Consider the following 19447-nt stretch of genomic DNA (forward strand, 5'->3'; position numbering starts at 1 on the left):
AACCGACTGCGCCACCCAGGCGCCCCTATATTCTAGTATTCTTAGTAACACTTTTCTCCTGCTTTTTGAACAAGGAGACCACATTTTGCACTGGAACTTGCAAACTATGTAGCTGGTCCTGGACTCATTCATCCGGGGGAAGACCAATTATTTTAGGGTGTCTCAGAATGCTGCCACCGTATTAAGATGTATAACATCAGCAACTTGTATTTTAGCAAAGGCATTTTATGCCAGTCATGGTTCGCTCACCTTTAATTTTGTATCACTCTTTGTTTTTAAAATGTCTACTTTCGGGGCGCCTGGGTGGCTCAGTCGGTTAAGCGTCCGACTTCGGCTCAGGTCATGATCTCACGGTCTGTGAGTTCGAGCCCCGCGTTGGGCTCTGTGCTGACAGCTCAGAGCCTGGAGCCTGCTTCAGATTCTGTTTCCCTCTCTCTGACCCTCCCCTGTTCATGCGCTGTCTGTCTCTGTCTCAAAAATAGATAAAACATTTTTAAAAAAAGAAAAAAAAAGAAAAAAAGAAGAAAAAAACAATAAAATGTCTACTTTTCTCAGCTTTTTAACAGGATACAAAAAGAGGCGTTTTCTCCCCAATTGGAAATGGAGGGAAAGTGAACCCTGAGGCTAGCTCTGTGCTAGTGAGAAATAGACCCTGTTCTGCTGGGGGCTTCTGACTTGGATGCAGTGCCTCAGACTGGGGAGAAAGGAGACTGGTGTCTTATGTTTAGTAAGAGGGGCCATCTCCTCACATCTCAAAACAAACAAGCAGAACGCTTGTTTGAAGGACCTAAAAGAGTCTTGGAAAAACCAGTGATGTTTATCTCATCTTTGGGCAAGCAGACACAGTTTCACGCTGATCCACAGGATTGGACTTTCCAGAGTCAGGAAGTCACCAACGACGTCTGTTTTGCTTGTTTGGCAAGTGTGGTGAGACTGCTCATAACCACCAGTGTCTTCCATCTACTGGAGTGAATGGACAGCACAAATAAATTCTGGGTCTAAAGAACAGCATCCTATTGGCTACATTGTGGCCACAGGTCCAGAGAACACACATAAATATGCTCTCCCTGTATAAAGGTTTAAAATAAGGTAAATTAAGCACACAGAAACGCCAAAGAGGGGAAAACCTCCACAAAATCCAGAAAGGTCAAACGATTTATAGTCATTTCAACCAAGTCAGCAATTACCCAAGTCTGGAAACTGCCTACCACTATCTCTTTACTGCATCTCAGTGAAAAGCAGCTGAGCTGAGACAGGCTAATGCGGACTGGTAAACTCCCTAGGTTTGGGGGGCGACCATCCTTACTTCTTTAACATGCCAGGCTGTGTCCATTATTCTACTTGCGCTTTGTAAGTGTTTATTACTGTTACAATTGAATTAAAAAGAAGATATAAAGGACATGGATTGGAATCCCCGTTTAAGCTGAGGAGGACCCATATTGGTAAAATATGGAAATTGACCATGAACTGCTTATAATGCCTTCACGTCACGTTCTCTGTTTCCAGGAGGCTGGTTGTTCTTCCTGCCTCATAATGTTTGTCTTTCTTTCTCCACTCACCTAGAGAACTCCTTTATTCATTCAACAAGTCTTTATACAGTGTCAGCCCACGTCCTATTTTAGGTACTGGGGGTACAGCAACAAACAGAACAAAGTCCCTGCCCTCATGGATCTTACACTCTGGAAAATCCACGGTCACCCTCCAAACTGCAATAAACAACTCAGATTCTTGAGGAATCTGTTCTCCTCGAACTCCCTGGGAGTGAGTTAGTTTCACCGTTTATACTCTCCCATGATGCCTAGTACTTGTTCAGTCCTCTGCACATCTGTATTGTTCACTTAATTTTTTATAATTACTTGATTATTGTCTGTCTTTATAGGATGGATGGTCGCTTCCTGAAGGCAGCGGCTACTTGGTTCTGCTTACTGGGGTATTTCTGAGGCTATCAGCATATCTCCGGCTGCAAGAGACCTTGTTGTCATACCTAATTGCTTGCTCCGGACCCTATGGGCTTGTATTTTTTTCAATATACTTTTAGCCAAAAGGTGGCACTGCAGGAGAATAAGTGAACAAAGCTTTAAACTAGTTGACTCCCTGGTCCTTGAATGGGCTATGTGAGTCCCAGTTACAGGCTAATGTTAATAACTAGAAATAACCAATTCCAAAACTTGCTTACACTCAATGTATACACATATCTGAAACCTCTATTAAAGACTAATGAGTGAAAATTACGTAGGCTTACTGAGAATATCACCATTTCTTTTTGTAAAGTTTTTCTTTTTTTTTAATGTATTTATTTTTGAGAGAGAGAGAGAGAGTGTGGGTAGGGTAGGGGCAGAGAGAGAGGAGAACAGAGGATCTGAAACAGCTCTGTGCTGACAGCAGAGAGCCCGATGTGGGGTTTGAACCCATGAACCGTGAGATGGTGACCTGAGCTGAAGTTGACACGATCAACTGACTGAGCCACCCAGGCGCCCCAAGAATGGCACCATTTCTAAGACCATTGAAGAGATCTTGATGGAGTTCCAACAAATACAATTGGCAGTCAAATCATTCTGAAATGTGTATTTAGTAACTAATAAATATCTACTAGGATATAGGCAGGGAAGCTATAGGTAAAGAAAAAAATCTTGTGATTTAGTTTATGAACTTGCTTCAAACAACTGTAATTACTGTTAAATTGTTCCCCCAATTCCAGTTCCCTTTTTGAAACTCTTCCCAGAATTTGATAAGCCTTTTAAGACAAAGTGGTGTTAAAACCCGTAGTTTTAACAGTACAGACTTTAGCAGCAAATACACAGAAAGCAGCCAGACAACCTCTGAGATAAAAAATCTGCTCACGGTGTTGGCTGTGAATAATGAATGGTGGTTTCCATGTTCAGTGTCAACCATATGGTTACCTGTGTGCCCAAGGCAAGGCACCAGCTTTGGTGGAGCACCCTCCCCATGAATTCATAATCTCTTCCTTTATGTATCAACCTTACAAAAAAATAAATAAAATTTTACATCCTCCATTATTTTCATATGAGATCTTTCTTACACAGTCATAGATATTTGTGTGTGTGCGCCCCAAACTATGTGGTTCCTAACTAAAATAACTTCTCAGTGAATATTGTGACTTATAAATGAAAAAACAGAAATGGATACATCTAAAAATGTGTTGGTACATGTGTAAGGAGAACCTATGTTACCGATGCTAGAAGACATCCTCCAGCTGCCAAGAGGCACCACATCCCCTATGGGCTAGATGGCGCTGAGGAATTCCGGCAGATTTCACTGGGAGAAGAAAATGCCGGGTTGACAACCTTTATCCTCCTCTGGGAAATAATTTGTTTGTAAAGCTACCATCTGAGACAATATCCACCCCTGAGATCTTCCAGTATTTGAGGGAATAATAATCAACATACGGCAACACACGATATAGAACAGTATTTGCATATTGAGCATGTCAGAGAAAATTAGCACTGGGGACAAAGATGGTGTTTCTGAATGATCTCATCAATCGGTGTAGCATTACACCGAGTTCAGAAAAGATAAAAGCTAAACCGGTAGGATGAAACCCACGCAAGGCACAAAGTGCCATATTGTTTATGGCGAAAACCAAGCACTTAGGAAAATGTCTGTTACTCACCTGTGTCACAGATTTGAAACATATTGCTAAGAGCGGGTGTGTTTCTGAGTGTCGGAGCAGGCTGCTGAACTTCAGCTTGACAGTTTCAGAAATACAGGACCAGACCTTGCTTTCCAATAATAGCCATGACAATGGTAATAATAGTGGTCGTAATGGCAGTTAATATTCATTGAATGATTACAGTGCACCAGGCACCTTGCTTAGCACTCTATAGATTGTCTCTCTCTGCATAGCACTGCGTATTTCGTAGGTTTTGTCACATTCTTCAACTTAGATGAGGACTCCGAGGCACTAAAGTCTCAGTGGTCATCAAAAGAAGCCATCGATGGATTGTCCACGTAGATACAGAGGCACAGGGCGATTGGTGCTTGATTCATCACCTGTGCTAAACGTGAGGCCATAGGCTTAGACACTCATCAACTATCAAAACAATGTGTGCATGCATATTCTATGTAGTCGATTTTCTCCCCAAAGTATTTTCTACCTCATGCCAGGTTTCACGCTCGGATTGAGGATTAAGGTCTCTAGCATGCAGGACTCCTGACCGAAGGGATCAATATTCTTGTGGGCTGGAGAGTCCTTAAAAACAAGGCTGTCTAGATATTAGATACTGCTTCTCAATTTAGGTAAATGTTAGGGTAAAACAGCCCTTGTACAGACAATGCCACTGACTACTGATATGCATGCTTGGGTAACCCCATTGTGAAAATGTAGCTCTAGAAAGGTCAATTTGGTTTGGTGATGCTGGTTTTGAAAACCAATAGCACATTTCCTGAGTTCTTTTTTAAAAAAATTTTTTTAACATTTATTTATTTTTGACGGAGAGACAGAGAGACAGATGGTGAATGGGGGAGGGGCAGAGAGAGAGGGGGACACAGAATCCAAAGCAGATTCCAGGCTCTGAGCTGTCAGCACAGAACCTGATGAGGGGCTCGAACTCATGAACCATGAGATCATGACCTGAGTCGAAGGCGGACATTTAACTGACTGAGCCACCCAGGCACCCTGACATTTCCTGAGTTCTGATATGTAAGTGAGGACAGTGATTCTCTACTCAGACACCTGATAATCATGTAAGAGCTTTCACAAAAATACAGGCATGGAGGGGTAGGTGGGACTATTAAAGCACAGTCTCTGGATGTGGAGGGGCACCTGGATGGATGGCTCAGTCAGTTGAGTGACTGTTAATTTTGGCTCAGGTCACGATCCCGGGGTCGTGAGATCGAGAGCCACATTAGTCTCCACACTGAGCATGGAACCTGCCTAGGATTCTTTCTCTCTCTCCCTCTGCCTCTCTGTCCCTCTCCCCTGCTTGCATGTTTTCGCTCACTCTCTAAAAACAAACGAAGAAACAAACAAACAGAATCTCTGGATGTGAAGACTGCTGAGTATTTAGAGTCCCTAAAAAGCTCCCCAGGTAACTGCCATTTGAAGTTGGGATGGAGAATCCTTTATATGCGTAGTCTAGACAAAGCTCTGTGAGTATATGTGTTGGTAAGACTAAGAAGTGGGATGCAGGTCTTAGAATCTCTAAAAACTGAACAGACATCTTGGCACACTTTGTGGCAGAGAAAGCAAGAAATACCCACCTTTCCGCTGGGTTTCTTGTCTCCTAACTTAAGCATCCAGATATTTATTTTGAGGATACCTACACAGTTGGTATATGGAAAGCCTACCAAGAATGTGACAAAATATTCAGAGACAACTGAGCATTCATGTCATTTCACAATACTATTTGAAATCCAGGAAGGCTTCCTGACTTCTTAGTTAGGTCCCAAGAACAAGTTGTACCAGAGAGGGAGGGAGAACGCCATCTATGAACATCAAATGTTAGATATGTCAGAAAGGCGCAGATTCTACCAAACACAAAACATTTCTTGGTAGTAGTCAATGATGTGCTGATTATGTAAGTTTCTATTGTTTCCTTCACTCCTAGTTTTAGGCTCGTGACTACATTTGAGATTTAGATATCCAGGCTTCTTCAGGGCTCCGAAGCACACACAGGGTCTAGGTTTTAGAGTGTCTTCACAAGACTTTGCTACCTCCAGTCTTCAAAGAAAAGTAATGGTTCACAGTTTGTTATTCTCAGAGATTTTGCAAAGGCATCTGAACTTATTTTTACTTTATTACTTTTTTAATATTTACTCATTTTTAAAAGAGAGAGATAGAGAACACCAGCGGGGCAGAGAGAGAGGGAGACATAGAAACTGAAGCAGACTCCAGGCTCCGAGCTGTCAGCACAGAGCCGGATGCAGGGGCTCGAACCCATGAACTGTGAGATCATAACCTGAGCCAAAGTCAGAGGCTTAACCGACTGAGCCACTCAGGTGTCCCAAGACATCTGAACTTAAAATACAAGTTAACTTTATCTCAAAAAAGGGAGACCTGGTTAACACAAAGAACCAAGGTTTGTATAATTTTCATCAACAGATTTTCCATCATCTCCAACCAATTCGAGCCTAGAATACCGGTGCCAAATGAAGTTAAATTCTTCCCTCTCTGTCCTCTTGATGGAAAGACCAATTCTGAATGGTCCCTCCTACAAATTCAAAATTCTGGTTCTGAGAATTCCAACAGTGCTCCAGCAGGAGCAGATCTCCGCAACTCTTGGATGATGGACACATCCCAGATACGCTGGCATCTCCCTGCTGTTACCAGATTTCTCTGGATCTCCCCTGGAAAACAAGAAAACGGAGATTTTTAGGAGTAAAGGGAAACAGTATACTCTTTCCCAGGAATCATAACAAGCAACGACCAAAGCTGAGGCGAAAAGAATAGTTCTCCAAAATGTATGAAGTGTGTGCATATCTGAACGCCATACCCCTTCTCAGCAAGACCCGGGATTTCCCAGAGTCCATTCATTCAGAGTTGAAATTTCTCTCAAGTTAAATATGGACGAGATCACTGGTCTGGGTTGATCCCGGTTCTATTCGTCAGCAGTGCAAGTGGGCACAAGAGAACCTGGCACAAGTGACAGTCCCGCAAAGTTGTTCAAGCTCCTGAATACTCCCCGTGCCACGCCTGTGCAGTGTTCCTGGAGCACTAGAAGATTCTCTGGGTTTGGGTAAGCTCAGGGGCACCCCCTGTGGACAGGATGCCAGGAAGTGTGGCTTCTGTTTCTGCAGAACGACGGGACGGAGCAGAGCGCAGGGTCTGCGGGAGCGAGGAGCGGTGAAGAAGCGCGGAGCCCGGGCGAACGAACGCTTTAAAGTCCGCGGGGCTGAAGAGCCCCGGCTTGTCCGTGCGCGCCGGCGCTGCGGGAGCGGACGTGCCCGCAGCGTCTGAGCCCTGCGCCCGCCTCGAGAGCCGCCGCGCGGGGGGCGGGCTCCCCGCGCGCCGGCTCCGGAGCCGCGGTCCCATTGGCCCGGGGGCACGCCCGTCTCCGAGTGAGGCTTCGAAAGTTTCGTTGAAGGTGGAGAAGTGCGCGCCCGCCCGGGAGCCGGGGCTGCGCCTCCAGGGCGAGGCTGCACGGCGGCGGCGGCGGGCGGGGGCGCGCTGGCATCCGGACAGCGTTTGGTTTTCATTTTATTTTTTTTTAAATTGAGGCCGTGGAGGAGGGAATTGGAGTCGGCCCCACTGGCTGTGTGCTTTCGTCTCGATTTCTGCCCACGCTCGCACCATTCCTCCTGGTGAGGGAGGGACTCGCACCGCCACCCGGCGGACCGATAACTCGAGCCCCGTGCAGGCGGGGATGGTTGTGCGCGCCTGGCCGCTCCCTCCCAGGTCTCTTCGGCCCGAAGCTGGGGGGCGCAGAGGCTGAGCCGCGTCGCCTTTCGGGGATCCGCCGCCAGAAGGTTCGGGACCGCCGGCAGTTACGAGAGCCCGGGCCAAAGGTCGCGGCGTGCGCAGGCGGCGGGGCCCCGGCAGCCGACGCACGTTGGCTTCAGAGGGGATTCTGCAAAGAAAGCTTCCCTTCGCCCCTGAGCGACGCCCCAGGAGCCAGACGGAACGACAGCCCCTTCTAGCCCCCTTTCCTCGCCGTGCCGCCCCCCGGGACCCTCCCGAAGTGCCCCCGTCCAGGGCTCTGGCCCCGGCCACCCGCTGAAGAAGCCGCAGCCACCGGGGGATTGGGAGATTTCACACTTCATGGGCCGGCCGAGGGGGCGCCGGGCGCCGGGCGAGGGGGCTACCTAGAGCTTGGTTAGGGGCGGCCGAGCGCCGGGCGAGGCACTGCGGAGGGACCAGCGAAGGGTGGCGGAGAGACCTGATAGGGGCGACCGAGAGCCCGGCGAGGAGCGGTCAACAGCCCGGGGAACGCGCCCTCGGGGCGGACAGCGCGACGGTCCTCTCCGAAGCGATGCCCGGGCGGCTGCGGGCAGCCGGCCGCCCGAGGTCCTAGGTGGGCATGGACCTGGCGCCCCAGTCCTAGGGACCCTCGAACTTCGCCGCTCTGCTTGGACTCGCCGGACCAACGCAATGGCCTCGGAAGTAGTGTGCGGGCTCATCTTCAGGCTGCTGCTCCCCATCTGCCTGGCAGTAGGTGAGTGTGGTCCTCTAGCTGAGGTTACTTGAGGGGCGGGGGGGATGAAGTGGACTCCTGGGGAGGGGGCCAGGCTAAGGAGCAAACGAAGTTCAGGGCTCAGGGACTGGGGAAGTCAGCGCCAAGGTCCCGGTGCCGGCGGAGTCAGAAGCTTGCTGCTGTGTGGAGTGCCATAGCAGGGGACTCTCTTCCCGCGCTGGGGCGCAAGATCGGGGTCTCGCTTAGTGATGTGTAGGGTCCTGGCGGCCAGGTTCCGCATGTGTTGGAGACTGTGCTGAATTTAGTTACACGTGGAATTTGTTTCCTGGAGTATTGCCTTGTGCATAAAGGATGCAAATTTAGCTGGAAGGCGTTGTAAACCGTCTTCCCAGATACAGTGCAGGATCCTACCAGGGTCCCCTCAGCCCCCTGTCCCCAGACGCACAGCACATGGTGCATGCAGAAGGTATGGAGGCCATCTCGCCCCCACTCTATAGCCCAACAACAGTGACGGAAGAAGTGAAGGACTCCGGTCGTTCTGAAAAGAAAAGGAGGAGGAAGGTATAGGGAAACAATGTCCTGAGCTTGCTTACTTTCTTTTATTCCACCAAAGCCCCTCTAACAAAAGCGCTGGATGCCGGGGTCCTATGGAGGACCAAGTCCCAGTTCCGCCCTCCAGACACCCACCCTAACAGATCTTTAAAGGGTCAGAGAGCCGGACTGGGGCTCCCTGGGACCGGGGAGGGTTAAGGGAAGGCCAGAAGTGAGCCTCTTCCACTCCCAGTAAAGGATCTCACTATTTCTACAGGGCCTGCTGGGTATTAAAAGCAACTGGGTGTCAGGTCTAAAGACTGGCAGCCTGCTTGGAGAGTTTCTGCATTTCTCCTCTAATAGAAGGTGCCTGTTTCGCTGAATCCCACTTCTAGGAATGACTGACAGCATCGAACTTTTCACTTCCCCCACCAGAGCTAGAAAACAGAGCACCTTTTACCAAGTAGCAGTTGCATTTACAAAGAAAACGTGGCCTTCGGAGAAAAGACCAGCTTTTTGCAGATTGCTAGAGGTTGAGGACTCAAGATCACACCTGTGCTGAGGGTTTTATTTGTGTGAGCAATCGACAGGGGGGCTCTAGAGTGTTTCGAGGGGGTCAATCCCAGCTACCTGGGAGGATTTTGTAGTGCCAGAAACTCGACGGAAAAACCAAAGAAAGCTTTCAGGTGGAAATAGTCTGCAGCAGAGATGCAAAATCCTTGAGCAGCTGGAGGGGTCTGCATGCGTGTGCTCGCCTGCCTTGGCCATTTATTTGAGTTTCAAGGCAGGACCATTTTTCAGGGATCTTGGTCCTTAATAACCAATAACCAAGCATGGAGAGGAGGAGCCCAGCATCCACGAAGTTGATGTGGACCTCTCTCCACCAGTTTGCTTAGGTTTGAAAAGGGAAAAGACTTTGGGAGAGTGATTTTGGGGAAAACGGCACCAGGCTACGTCTGGTGCCTTACATACATATAGGCTCTGGGCATCTTCTGTGTATCTGTAGCGCCTGGCACCGTGCCTGGCACGTTTACTGTTTGCCTAGTGGAAGCCAGTGCCTGAGTTAAACAAGGGGCTTTCAGTATGAGGGTTGATTTGTGGTTGTCCTTGCAGACTGGGCAGGAGGCCTGGGGAGTGGTCAGAGGGTCAAAAGGCAGGCTCTTCCTCTCTCCACAGCTCATAGCCCCCCCCACTTCTTCCCGCACCCCAGCTTCTTTCCCTCTCAGCCTCTCCTCAGGGTAGCAGCTCCTCCTGGAGTTCTGCAGGTGGTTACCTGCTGCCAGCTCAGGCCACTCTTGCCTGAGTGATGTGACAGCAGGGATTATCCGCCCTTTGCCACCCACCTCGCTCTGGGCTTCGGCCCTTGCAGAACCTAGCTCGCCAGCCCGGAATGTTCCGCAGCTGCTGGGGCCGTGTCCTTTCGATAATCCGGGGGTCTACACCGCAAAGCCCATCAGTGAGACTGTTGAGCTCCGCCCTGCAGAGGGAAAAGGGCGCGCGGCACGCCCACCTCCCGCGCCCTGAGGCTCGAGCCGGCAACTCCAGAGCTGCGCGGAGGCTCCCGGGGTGCAGGGCAGAGCGGGGAGCGCTGCCCGCCGGCCCGGTCCGGCAGGACCCCCGCCCTCCGGCTTGTTCCTCTGCGCCGCGTGGGCCCCGCTCAGTGGCCGGCTCGCGGGACCGGACCTTCCTGGAAGGAGAGCTGCTGCTTCCAGGAACTCAGACGCTAACCCCGGCCCACCCGCCACCCCCGCCCCAAGGCCTGCTCCCCTAGCTCCCGGGAAAGCCGGCTCGGCCCTGTGACCCCCGGCCACCTTCCCTTTCCCGCTCTCGTTTCTGAATTACCGTGGGTCTTCTGGGCTAACCGAAGGGAGGCTAGCCTGTGCGCCTGTGGGAGCGGGAGGGGGGCGGTGGAGGCCCCCAGCTGGGTCTGAGCCTGTTGCCTACCCCACCCTCGTGGAAAGTCCGCCTAAGGGAAGGTGAAGGAGGTACCAGGACCTGGGACCTCGCCCCCGCCTGCAAGAGAGCAAGAGCCCCTTGGGAGGACCTGAGGGCCTATTCCCTGAGGACCCCCTCACCCCTTGGTTTAAGAAAGACAACCACTTCCAGCGACAGATGCCTTCTAATCATTGCACTTGCAGGGACAAAAGGGGGCTGGGTAGGTGTCACCTGATTTGGGCATTCAATTCTAAACAAGAAGTGGATCTTTTCAAGGTTATTGGAGGGTTTTCAGGTCTGCTTGCTCCCAAGGTGCTACTAAATCAAATATTCAGGTTTCCCTAATATCCTGGTCACGGAGAGTGCAATGATCTGTTTGCCATTAGAATCGATTTTTGCATTTTAGACATCTATTTTTGTATCTGGACAAGGCAGCCTTCAAAGCCAGACCTTTGCAGAAGCTTGCGTATTTTTTTTTTTTTTTAAATTCTCTAACATTGATGTTGAACTTTTTCTGCACGGATATGCTGTAGCCTTGGGCCTAATGATAGATGCTAAAATTAAGTGCCATTGTGTTTAAACTGATGCTTGAGGTTTTTCTTTTTTTCCTATAGAAAGAAGTTTACAGAGAAATGGTAAGTGATATCAGACCTCTTTTATGTAGGTCTTGTGTGGCTCTTGAGTGTTAAGAGCAAAACAAAAACTATAGTTTAATATGAAATAATATAAATGTTGCTTACCTTCAAAATGAACATCCAGTGATACACTTTCCCACATCGATAGAAACTGAAAATTTTAAAGATCTCCACAATTACTTATCATTACTTGAGTGGCCATTCTGATTTTTTCTTAAAAATAATAAGTGAAAGGGGTGCCTGGCCCAGCTCATGATCTCACCGGTCAGTGAGTTCCAGCCGCACGTCATTGGGCTCTGTGCTGACAGCTCAGAGTGTGGAGCCTGCTTCAAATTCTGTAAATCCCTCTCTCTCTGCCTCTTCCCCACTCTCTCTCTCTCTCTCTCTCTCTCTCTTTCTCTCTCTCTCTCTTTCTCTCTCTCTCTGTCCCTCAAAAATGAATAAACGTTAAAAAATTAAATAATACATGGAAGAAAAAAACAGACAAAACCTTCCGTAATAGTATGAAATCGTTAATAATTATAATAATATCTGGTCATTGTTGAGTACTTTAGACATATTTTTATACTTCTTTTAACATGATTGTACTGTCCCACCCATCTTAAAGTGTATGATTTGAGTCTATTCCTGGGTCAGATCTGGATTTGTACATTTTAATTCACATGCATCTGACCCATTCATTCCATTTTGCCTAGTGTTGCTTGGAGTTTCCTAATGTCTTGCCTAGAAGAGCCAACTTAACCATTGTCAGGGCAGTGGTCCAGGTGCCGCAAGGCCACAGTGGCCTCATACCTTGTGCTTCCCCTAAGTGAAGTGACTGGAGCTTAGGAAAGAACAGAGCAGAACAGCAGACAAAAAGAATCAACCACCCAACTAGTGCTCTGAGAAAAAAAAAATCACACTTGGGTAATTGTGCAAATCCCGGAATAATTTCTGAAATTCCCTTTAGAGATAGTTGGATTAACATTAGAGCAAAAACATGGAGTCACTCTTGAAATATGTGTGGGTAGGGCTATCTAAATACAATTTTTTTTCTCCACGGCATCATATGTTTCTCCCTGTGTGGTACGTGCCATGTGGGAAGTCACACACACACCCCAAGAATTCTAGATGATGCCTGGTCAGAGGTCTCCGCTTTGTGCTGCTGTAGCTCTTGGTGGTAGGAGGTTTCAGCTGCTGAAGGATGCATTCACAGTGTTGAAAGTTACTTTCTTTTCCCGTTACACCTTCTCAGCCTTATCTAGGTAGATAGTATTTATTACTTTCAGAAAGGAGAAAAGTTAATCGTGGAAAGGGTTGGAAATACATAGTTTAATTCTAAAATAAAATATTTTGTAAGCACAAGCGGACATGGTCATTTTGTTACAGGAGTCGTGGAAGCTGGAACTGTGTGTCCAGCCTGTGGTTTACCAGTGTGTCTGTTGCCTTACAGGCAATATATGCTTGTTCATAGAGATAAGCAGGATGCTTCGGACTTCACCTTTGGGGGCAGAGGTGTTGTGACTTGGCAATTTCAGAGATCTCCGTTCACGTCCCAGCTCTGCCCTTTACCATATGATCATAGAGTTGTTTTTTTCCTTGTTTCTCTTCCTGCAAAAGGGAGTTATTAATGCCTCCTTCCTTGGGTAGTTGTGAGATTGTGGGCACTGCACACCTTGTGTAATGTCTGGCACTCTGCAGGGGCTCAACATGGGAGGTATTATTATTGCATTTATGTAGATGAGCAGAAGAGCAGTGATGCTTGAGGAACGGCTCAGTAGCAATTAAAACTACCAGCTAGTGACCTGGGTCATAAGGATACTGATAAGAGTAGGTAGGATTCATAAGAAAGCAAGTCTGTACCTTCCTACAGCCAAATTACTCCATTGACAGTTGGTGTGTGTGTTGTGGGAGAATTTTTAATTATCAGGAGTTTTCACACCAGTTTTACTCATCATACTCATGGACAATTGTGTTCTTCTGGTTAAATATGTTCTCCTTAGAATTGTGCTGACAGTGCTTATTGTTGCCTTTCTGATGCTACACCATTATTTTCATCATCTTTCTTGAATATGATTTCATTTATTTATTTTTATATGGGCATCTTCCTTTTAGACCCTCTGCTACTTTAATCGTATATGAAGTTGCACAGTAACAGTATATACTGTTATAACTTTTCTATTCGGGAGAACTTAGAAGAGTGTAGGCACACCTGGATATTTAAGAGCAGTTGATTAAGAACTATATGATGATACAATGTATATAACATAAAATATTAAATTTTGTAACATTTTTAGATTTAGACAATTGTTTTTGAGGATACGGAATCAGGTATACAAAATAAAACAAGTGTTCCATTGAATGGAGGCTAAACGCAAAGCTGTATCGGGAAACACTTCCAAGTATTTGACTGTAAGAGATAAGCGTATATGAGGCTTATCGCATTCACCAGACCCTCCACTTGGGCCTTTCAGACCCATCAGGACATGGCAGGATCAAGGATGATACCTACTAAGTATCTGTGGAGAGAGCACATCAGACCTTTTTAACAATTTCATAATTGTGAACTATCCCATAATTATCTAACAGGCATGGAACATTTAGCTAAATCACTTTTAAAACTTGAGTATAATATAAACTTTTGCATATTTTTCTATATATTGGTAGATTTTTAAAAACTATAATAGTAATTTAAAATGTGGTTCAAGTTTCCTGCAGAATATACATTTTTTTTGTTTGTGTGACGTTTTCTGATTGCTATTTTTGAATTCTCCATTCAAAATGTACTGGTAAGCACAGTTCTGCATTCAGCTAGGATATTGTGGATGGACATATTTAAACTTTTTGCTATGTGAGTTTCAAATACTTGATATATTTTATTTAAAAAATAGTGGATCTGCTCTATCTGTGTGGTTAGTTCTGGCTTCCTGTGGCAATTCCACTAGCCCTCTGGGGGTGAAGGTGTTGCTGAGACTTTATCTAGTCTCTCTTTTTATTTTTATTTTATGTTTATTTGCCAGTTTTATTGAGAAATAACTGACCCACATCCCTGTGTAAATATAAGGCGCGTAGCATGAAGGTGTGATTTACATACATGGTAAAATGATCCCCACAGTAGGTTCAACTAACATCCACCTTCTGAATAGATATCGTACAAAGAGAAGAAAGGAGAAAAGAAGAAAGGAGAAAGATTCTTGTGATGAGAACTCTTAGGATTTCTTCTCTTAACAACTTTGCTGTGCTCACACAGCAGGGATAGCTGTAGGCATCATGTTGCCCATTACATCCTTAGTACTTGTACATCTTATTATTGAAAGGTTGTATCTTTTGGCCAACTTCCTCCAGTTCCCCTACCTCTCTCACTCTCCACATTTTTTAAAAAAGATTTCACACATAAATGAAACGATACAGTGTTTGTTTTGTGTTCCTCTGTCTGACTTACTTCACTTAGCATAATGCCCTCGAGGTCCATCCATAATGTTGCAAGTAGTATGATTTCCTCATTTTTGATGGCTGAATAGTATTCCATTGGGTGTGTGTGTGTGTGTGTGTGTGTGTGTGTGTGTGTGTGTTTCCATATCCATTCACGGACACTGAGGTGGTTTCCGTGTCTTGGCTGTTGTAAATAAAGCTGCTGTAAACGTGGGAATGCAGATACCTTTCTGAGTTAGTGTTTTCATTATCATTGGATATATTCCCAGAAGTGGAATTGCTGGATGATATAGTGGTTCTACTTTTCATTTTTTTGAGGACCCTTCATGCTGTTTTCCAGAGTGGCCGCACCATTTTACAATCCCACCAGCAGTCACAAGGTTCTCTTGTCTTCACATCCACACCACTATTTGTTAGCTCTTATCTTCTTGTTGATGGGATGATATTTCACTGTAGTTTTAATTTGTACTTCCCTAATGATTAGTGATGTTGAGCATCTTTTCATGTGCCTGTTGGCCTCTTGTATATCCTTTTTAGAAAGATGTCTATCCGGGTATTTGCCCATTTTTTATTTTATTTATTTTTTTTTTTTTTTTTGGCTTTTGCTATTGAATTGCAGGGGTTCTTTATCAGATATGTGGTTTGCAAATATTTTTCCCATTGCATAGGCTGTCATTTCACTTTTTTGTTTTGTTTTGTTTTCTGTGCAGAAGCTTTTTAGTTTGATGTAGTCCCACATGTTTATTTTTTATTTTATTCTTCATGCTTTTGGTGTCATATCCAAAAATTCATTACCAAGTCTCATGTGAAGGAGCTCTGTTCGGATGTTTTCTCCTAGAAGTTTTGTGGCTTCAGGTCTTGCTTTTTAGTCTTTAGTCATTTTGAGTTAATTTCCTTGAGTGGTATAAAATACGGGTTCAGTTTCATTCTTTAATATGTGGCTGTCCAGTTTTTCTATAGAACCATTTGTTGAAGGGACTGTATTTTCTCCATTGAGTATTCTTGGCTCCCTTATCAAATAATTAGTTGACTCTATGGGTGTGGGATTATATTTGGGCTCTTGATTCTGTTCCATTCATCTATTTGTCTGTTTTTATGTCAATACAATGCTGTTTTGATGACTAGAGCTTTATAGTATAATTTGAAATCAGGAAGGGTGATGCCTCCTGCTTTGTTCTTCTTTCTCAGGATTTCTTTGGCTAGTCAGGGTCTTTTGTGGTTCTATATAAACTTTAGGAGTGTTTTATCTACTTCTGTTAAAAATGCCATTCGAATCTTGATAAGGATTGCATTGAATCTATAGATGGCTTTGGTGGTATTGCCATTTTAACAGTATTAAGCCTTCCAGTCCAGGGATATGGGATACCATTCCATTTATTTATATCTTCTTTGATTTCTCTCATCAATATCTTACAGTTTTCAGCATAGAAATCTTTCACCTCCTTAGTATTTTATTGTTAAATTTCTTCCTAAGTATTTTATTGTTTTTGATGCCATTGGAAATGGAATCTGTTTCTTTATTTCTTTTTTGAAAACTTCATCATTAGTGCATTAACTACTCTCTTAAGGAGTTATTTATCCTGTTACCCAAACTCAGGTGGATTCTCCTTTAAGTATTTTTTCCCAACTCTGAACTCTCCAGTTCACTCCCCCCGATCCTCCCTGCCTTTTCACTTGGTTTGGTCAACACCAGGCTTCTTATCTTCCCCCTACAGCCATCTCTGGTGAGCTCAGTGCAAGCTTCCCCTCCTCTCCTTGACCTGCACATTTACAAAGGCTGTTCGTGCCATTGACCCTCAGGTGCAGGTGCTTTACAAATCAAGTATCTCATTCACAGATGCTCTTCTAGGTTTGTCTTTGCTCTTTCACCTCAGTCAACACAAGGGTTGCCTTGGGTTCACATCCCGTGTGTTCTGCAGTGCTGGAGAACCTCCAGTCGCCATCTTGGCCTCTTGGCCTCATTCAGTCCTTGTCATGTGCTGAGCCAGGTGTGACTTCCCCCTTTTCAAAGCCCTCCAGAATTGATTCTGTAGTATTTGGGGCTTTTGTCAGCATCACTGACATTCCAGCCTCACCCAAGTCAAATCAGGCAAACCAGCGTTGCCATTCTACCTTCCGTACCGTACGGGCTTGGTCATCAGCCCAGGAAGTTTGTATTCCTCTCCTGGGAGCAAGTAGATTCTTTTCTCCAGTTGATAGATGACCCTTTCAGCAAGTTTAAAGCAAATACAATTCAATTCTTCCCAAGTCCTTTTTTACTTATAGGTTTCCCAGGGTAGTGAGGCTTACATAAGATAAACTTTATATCTCTCACATGATAGTCAAGATGTAGGTGATCCAAAGCTGGTATATTAACTATTCTCTGTGACGTTGCCAGGGGAAGCCACCATTGCTCTGCTACGTTGCAGGCGTTGCATTCATCCCTGTGGTTCAAGATAGCCTGTTCCCATGTTAACGTCAAGCTGAGGGATGGAAGTAAACAGAGAAGGGACACTTTCTCACCCTCTAAGGACACAACCTGGAAGTTGCATGAATCACTTATGTTCTCGTCCTGTTAGCTTGAGTTTAATAATATCATTTACCTACCTAACTGCAGGGAAATCTGGGAAATCCGTCTTTATTTTGGCTGGTAATGAGTTCAACTAAAAATGGGGGAGGATGGTTCTGTTACAGTGATAGACAAAGAGAGAATGAATATCAGCATACAAATATAAGTCTATGCCTCCTGTAGGTGAAGGTAATTTAATGTGCTTTGCAGATGCTGATTTTCTTACCAACTGTCTCCACTTTGCTTCCAGGCCTATAACTAGACTCAGGTACCAGCAGGCTTCTAAAGGTAAGGTACAAAGTGTGATACATGAGAATCCAAAAGAACTGAGTTTTCTAATTTATAGAGATGGAAATTTGAGGAAGATGTGTAGGAATGGGTGTTAAGGGTATGGGATAATATAAAGAAGAAACATAAGGTTGGACCTGGCCAAATTTATTGATGTGGAACCACTAAGAAGAAATTCTGGATTCACTGTTGTTACTCTAGAAAGGGCTATGATTGGTTGGTTGGTTGGTTGGCTGGAGCATGGACAAAAAGGTGACCTACACTAAAAGAAGTTGTAATGCCAGATCTGTTTTAGTAAACTATAGAGGAAGAGATCCAAAGGCTTAGGGAGATTGGAGCGATAGAGTGAATTTACCATGGAAGACCAGCGCACCCACCTGGTCCAGAGGACACGTTTCTCCACAACCGAGAAATAAAGTTGTGAGGAGACCCTCAAAATTCTTGAAGAACTCTGTGGTTGCTCTTCTCTATAGTACAATACAGTGGAAACTGCTGCCACTAACTGGGGATCTTTAGATACCGTGGGGATATTTGGGTTCCAGGCACCAAGTGGCCCACTTGATTGCCAAAGCCAAGATGGGTGTGGTTATTGTAATGGACAGTGGAGTCAAAGCAGTAATCAGAGTAGTCTGACTTGAGGAGACCTTGGCCTTTGGCTCACCGTTCATGGTGTTCCTAGAAGTTGAATTCTGACTTGGTCTGTATACATGGGAAGAGATCTAGGTGAAGTGAACTGAAGTCTGACTTGAATCACCAACCCAGAGTCTTGGCCCCTCAATCAGTTGCCAGGCTTGAGCTAGTTCACAGACTCAGAACCTGAGTGAAGGGCTTGTGAGGAACAGAATTATCTTTGCTTAGAAATGGCTCAAAGGGCTCTCTGTCAACTAGAACAAAGACTCTACTTGCTACCAGGACAAGAATACAGACTTTCTGGGCTGATGGCCAAGCTCCGTATTGGAGGTGGAATGACAACACTGGTTTGCCTGATTTCACTGAGGTGAGGCTGGAATGTGCTGTGCTGAGAAAAGCCCTAAGTACTCTGCTCTCAGGGTAGCAGGCTAGGTCCCCTTGATGAAGGACCCTCTACACTACCAACTACACTTGCATTTCGCTTTTCCCATTGTATTTCTTTGGGTAGCAAGCGTCTTTATTTAAAGTGTAAATATTTGTGGAAAGATAAGATGACTATTTTGTCATCCACATGTTAGTATAAGTTAGTTCAAATAGCTTATTTTCCCTTTTTCACTTTGTGATGGAATGGACACTTTAACTGAATGGGGAGGCGTAGTTGTTAAATAGTGGGTGTAGGTATGGTCTAGATTCCAGAGATCTTTTTTTCAAGGAGCCATAATACCATGGGTCACTTAGGGCTTACCGAAGTATGCCAATAACAAACGGAGCACATTTTTCCTAGGTCTAGCCCTATACACAAGAGACAGGACACAAAAAATCCTTCCTCTCCTCTCTTTATTTGTATTACATGGTTTCAGACATCCAAGGAGAACCTGTTGTGATTAAGTACAGCCCTAAAGTCTCGTTGTTTAGGTACAGATCTTGGCCTGTTGTACAGGCTGTGTGACCTTAATCAAGTTGTTTAACCTCTCTGTTCTTCAATTATTTCATCCATAAAATGAGTTGATAATAATAGTACTTAGCTCAGAGGATTGTTGCAAGGCTTAGATGATAGTGCTCATAAAGTGCTTGATGCAGTGCCTGCCACATAGTAAATATTCAATAAATATTAGATCTGATGATTAGTTCCAGACTCAGAAATTAGGCATTGCTATTAGCCAAAGGCTGATTTGAGGACCTGCTCATCAGGAACAACATACTTTCAAATGGGCAGATGCTTTGGGGTTCTAATCAACTTCCAGGGGAGCTTTGGAATGAGACCTGTTGTAAATTGAAAACTGCCTTCTTGGGGCACCTGGGTGGCTCAGTCGGTTAAGCATCCGACTTTGGCTCAGGTCATGATCTGCTCTTTGTGGGTTCAGGTCCCGCGTCGGGCT

General features: G+C 45.4%; 1 protein-coding gene across 1 annotated transcript in view; it reads left to right on the forward strand.

The window, feature by feature from the left end:
* Positions 1-6533: 6533 nt before the first annotated feature.
* PIEZO2 (piezo type mechanosensitive ion channel component 2) overlaps positions 6534-19447 on the forward strand; it is a 487982-nt gene continuing 475068 nt past the window's right edge. The window contains 1 exon segment of the mRNA XM_043558273.1: positions 6534-8111. Coding sequence (XP_043414208.1) covers positions 8048-8111 — 64 coding nt within the window. The 5' untranslated portion in view covers positions 6534-8047.

This window comes from Prionailurus bengalensis, chromosome D3, assembly GCF_016509475.1.
Source record: "Prionailurus bengalensis isolate Pbe53 chromosome D3, Fcat_Pben_1.1_paternal_pri, whole genome shotgun sequence".
In the NCBI taxonomy this organism is placed as follows: Eukaryota; Metazoa; Chordata; class Mammalia; order Carnivora; family Felidae; genus Prionailurus; species Prionailurus bengalensis.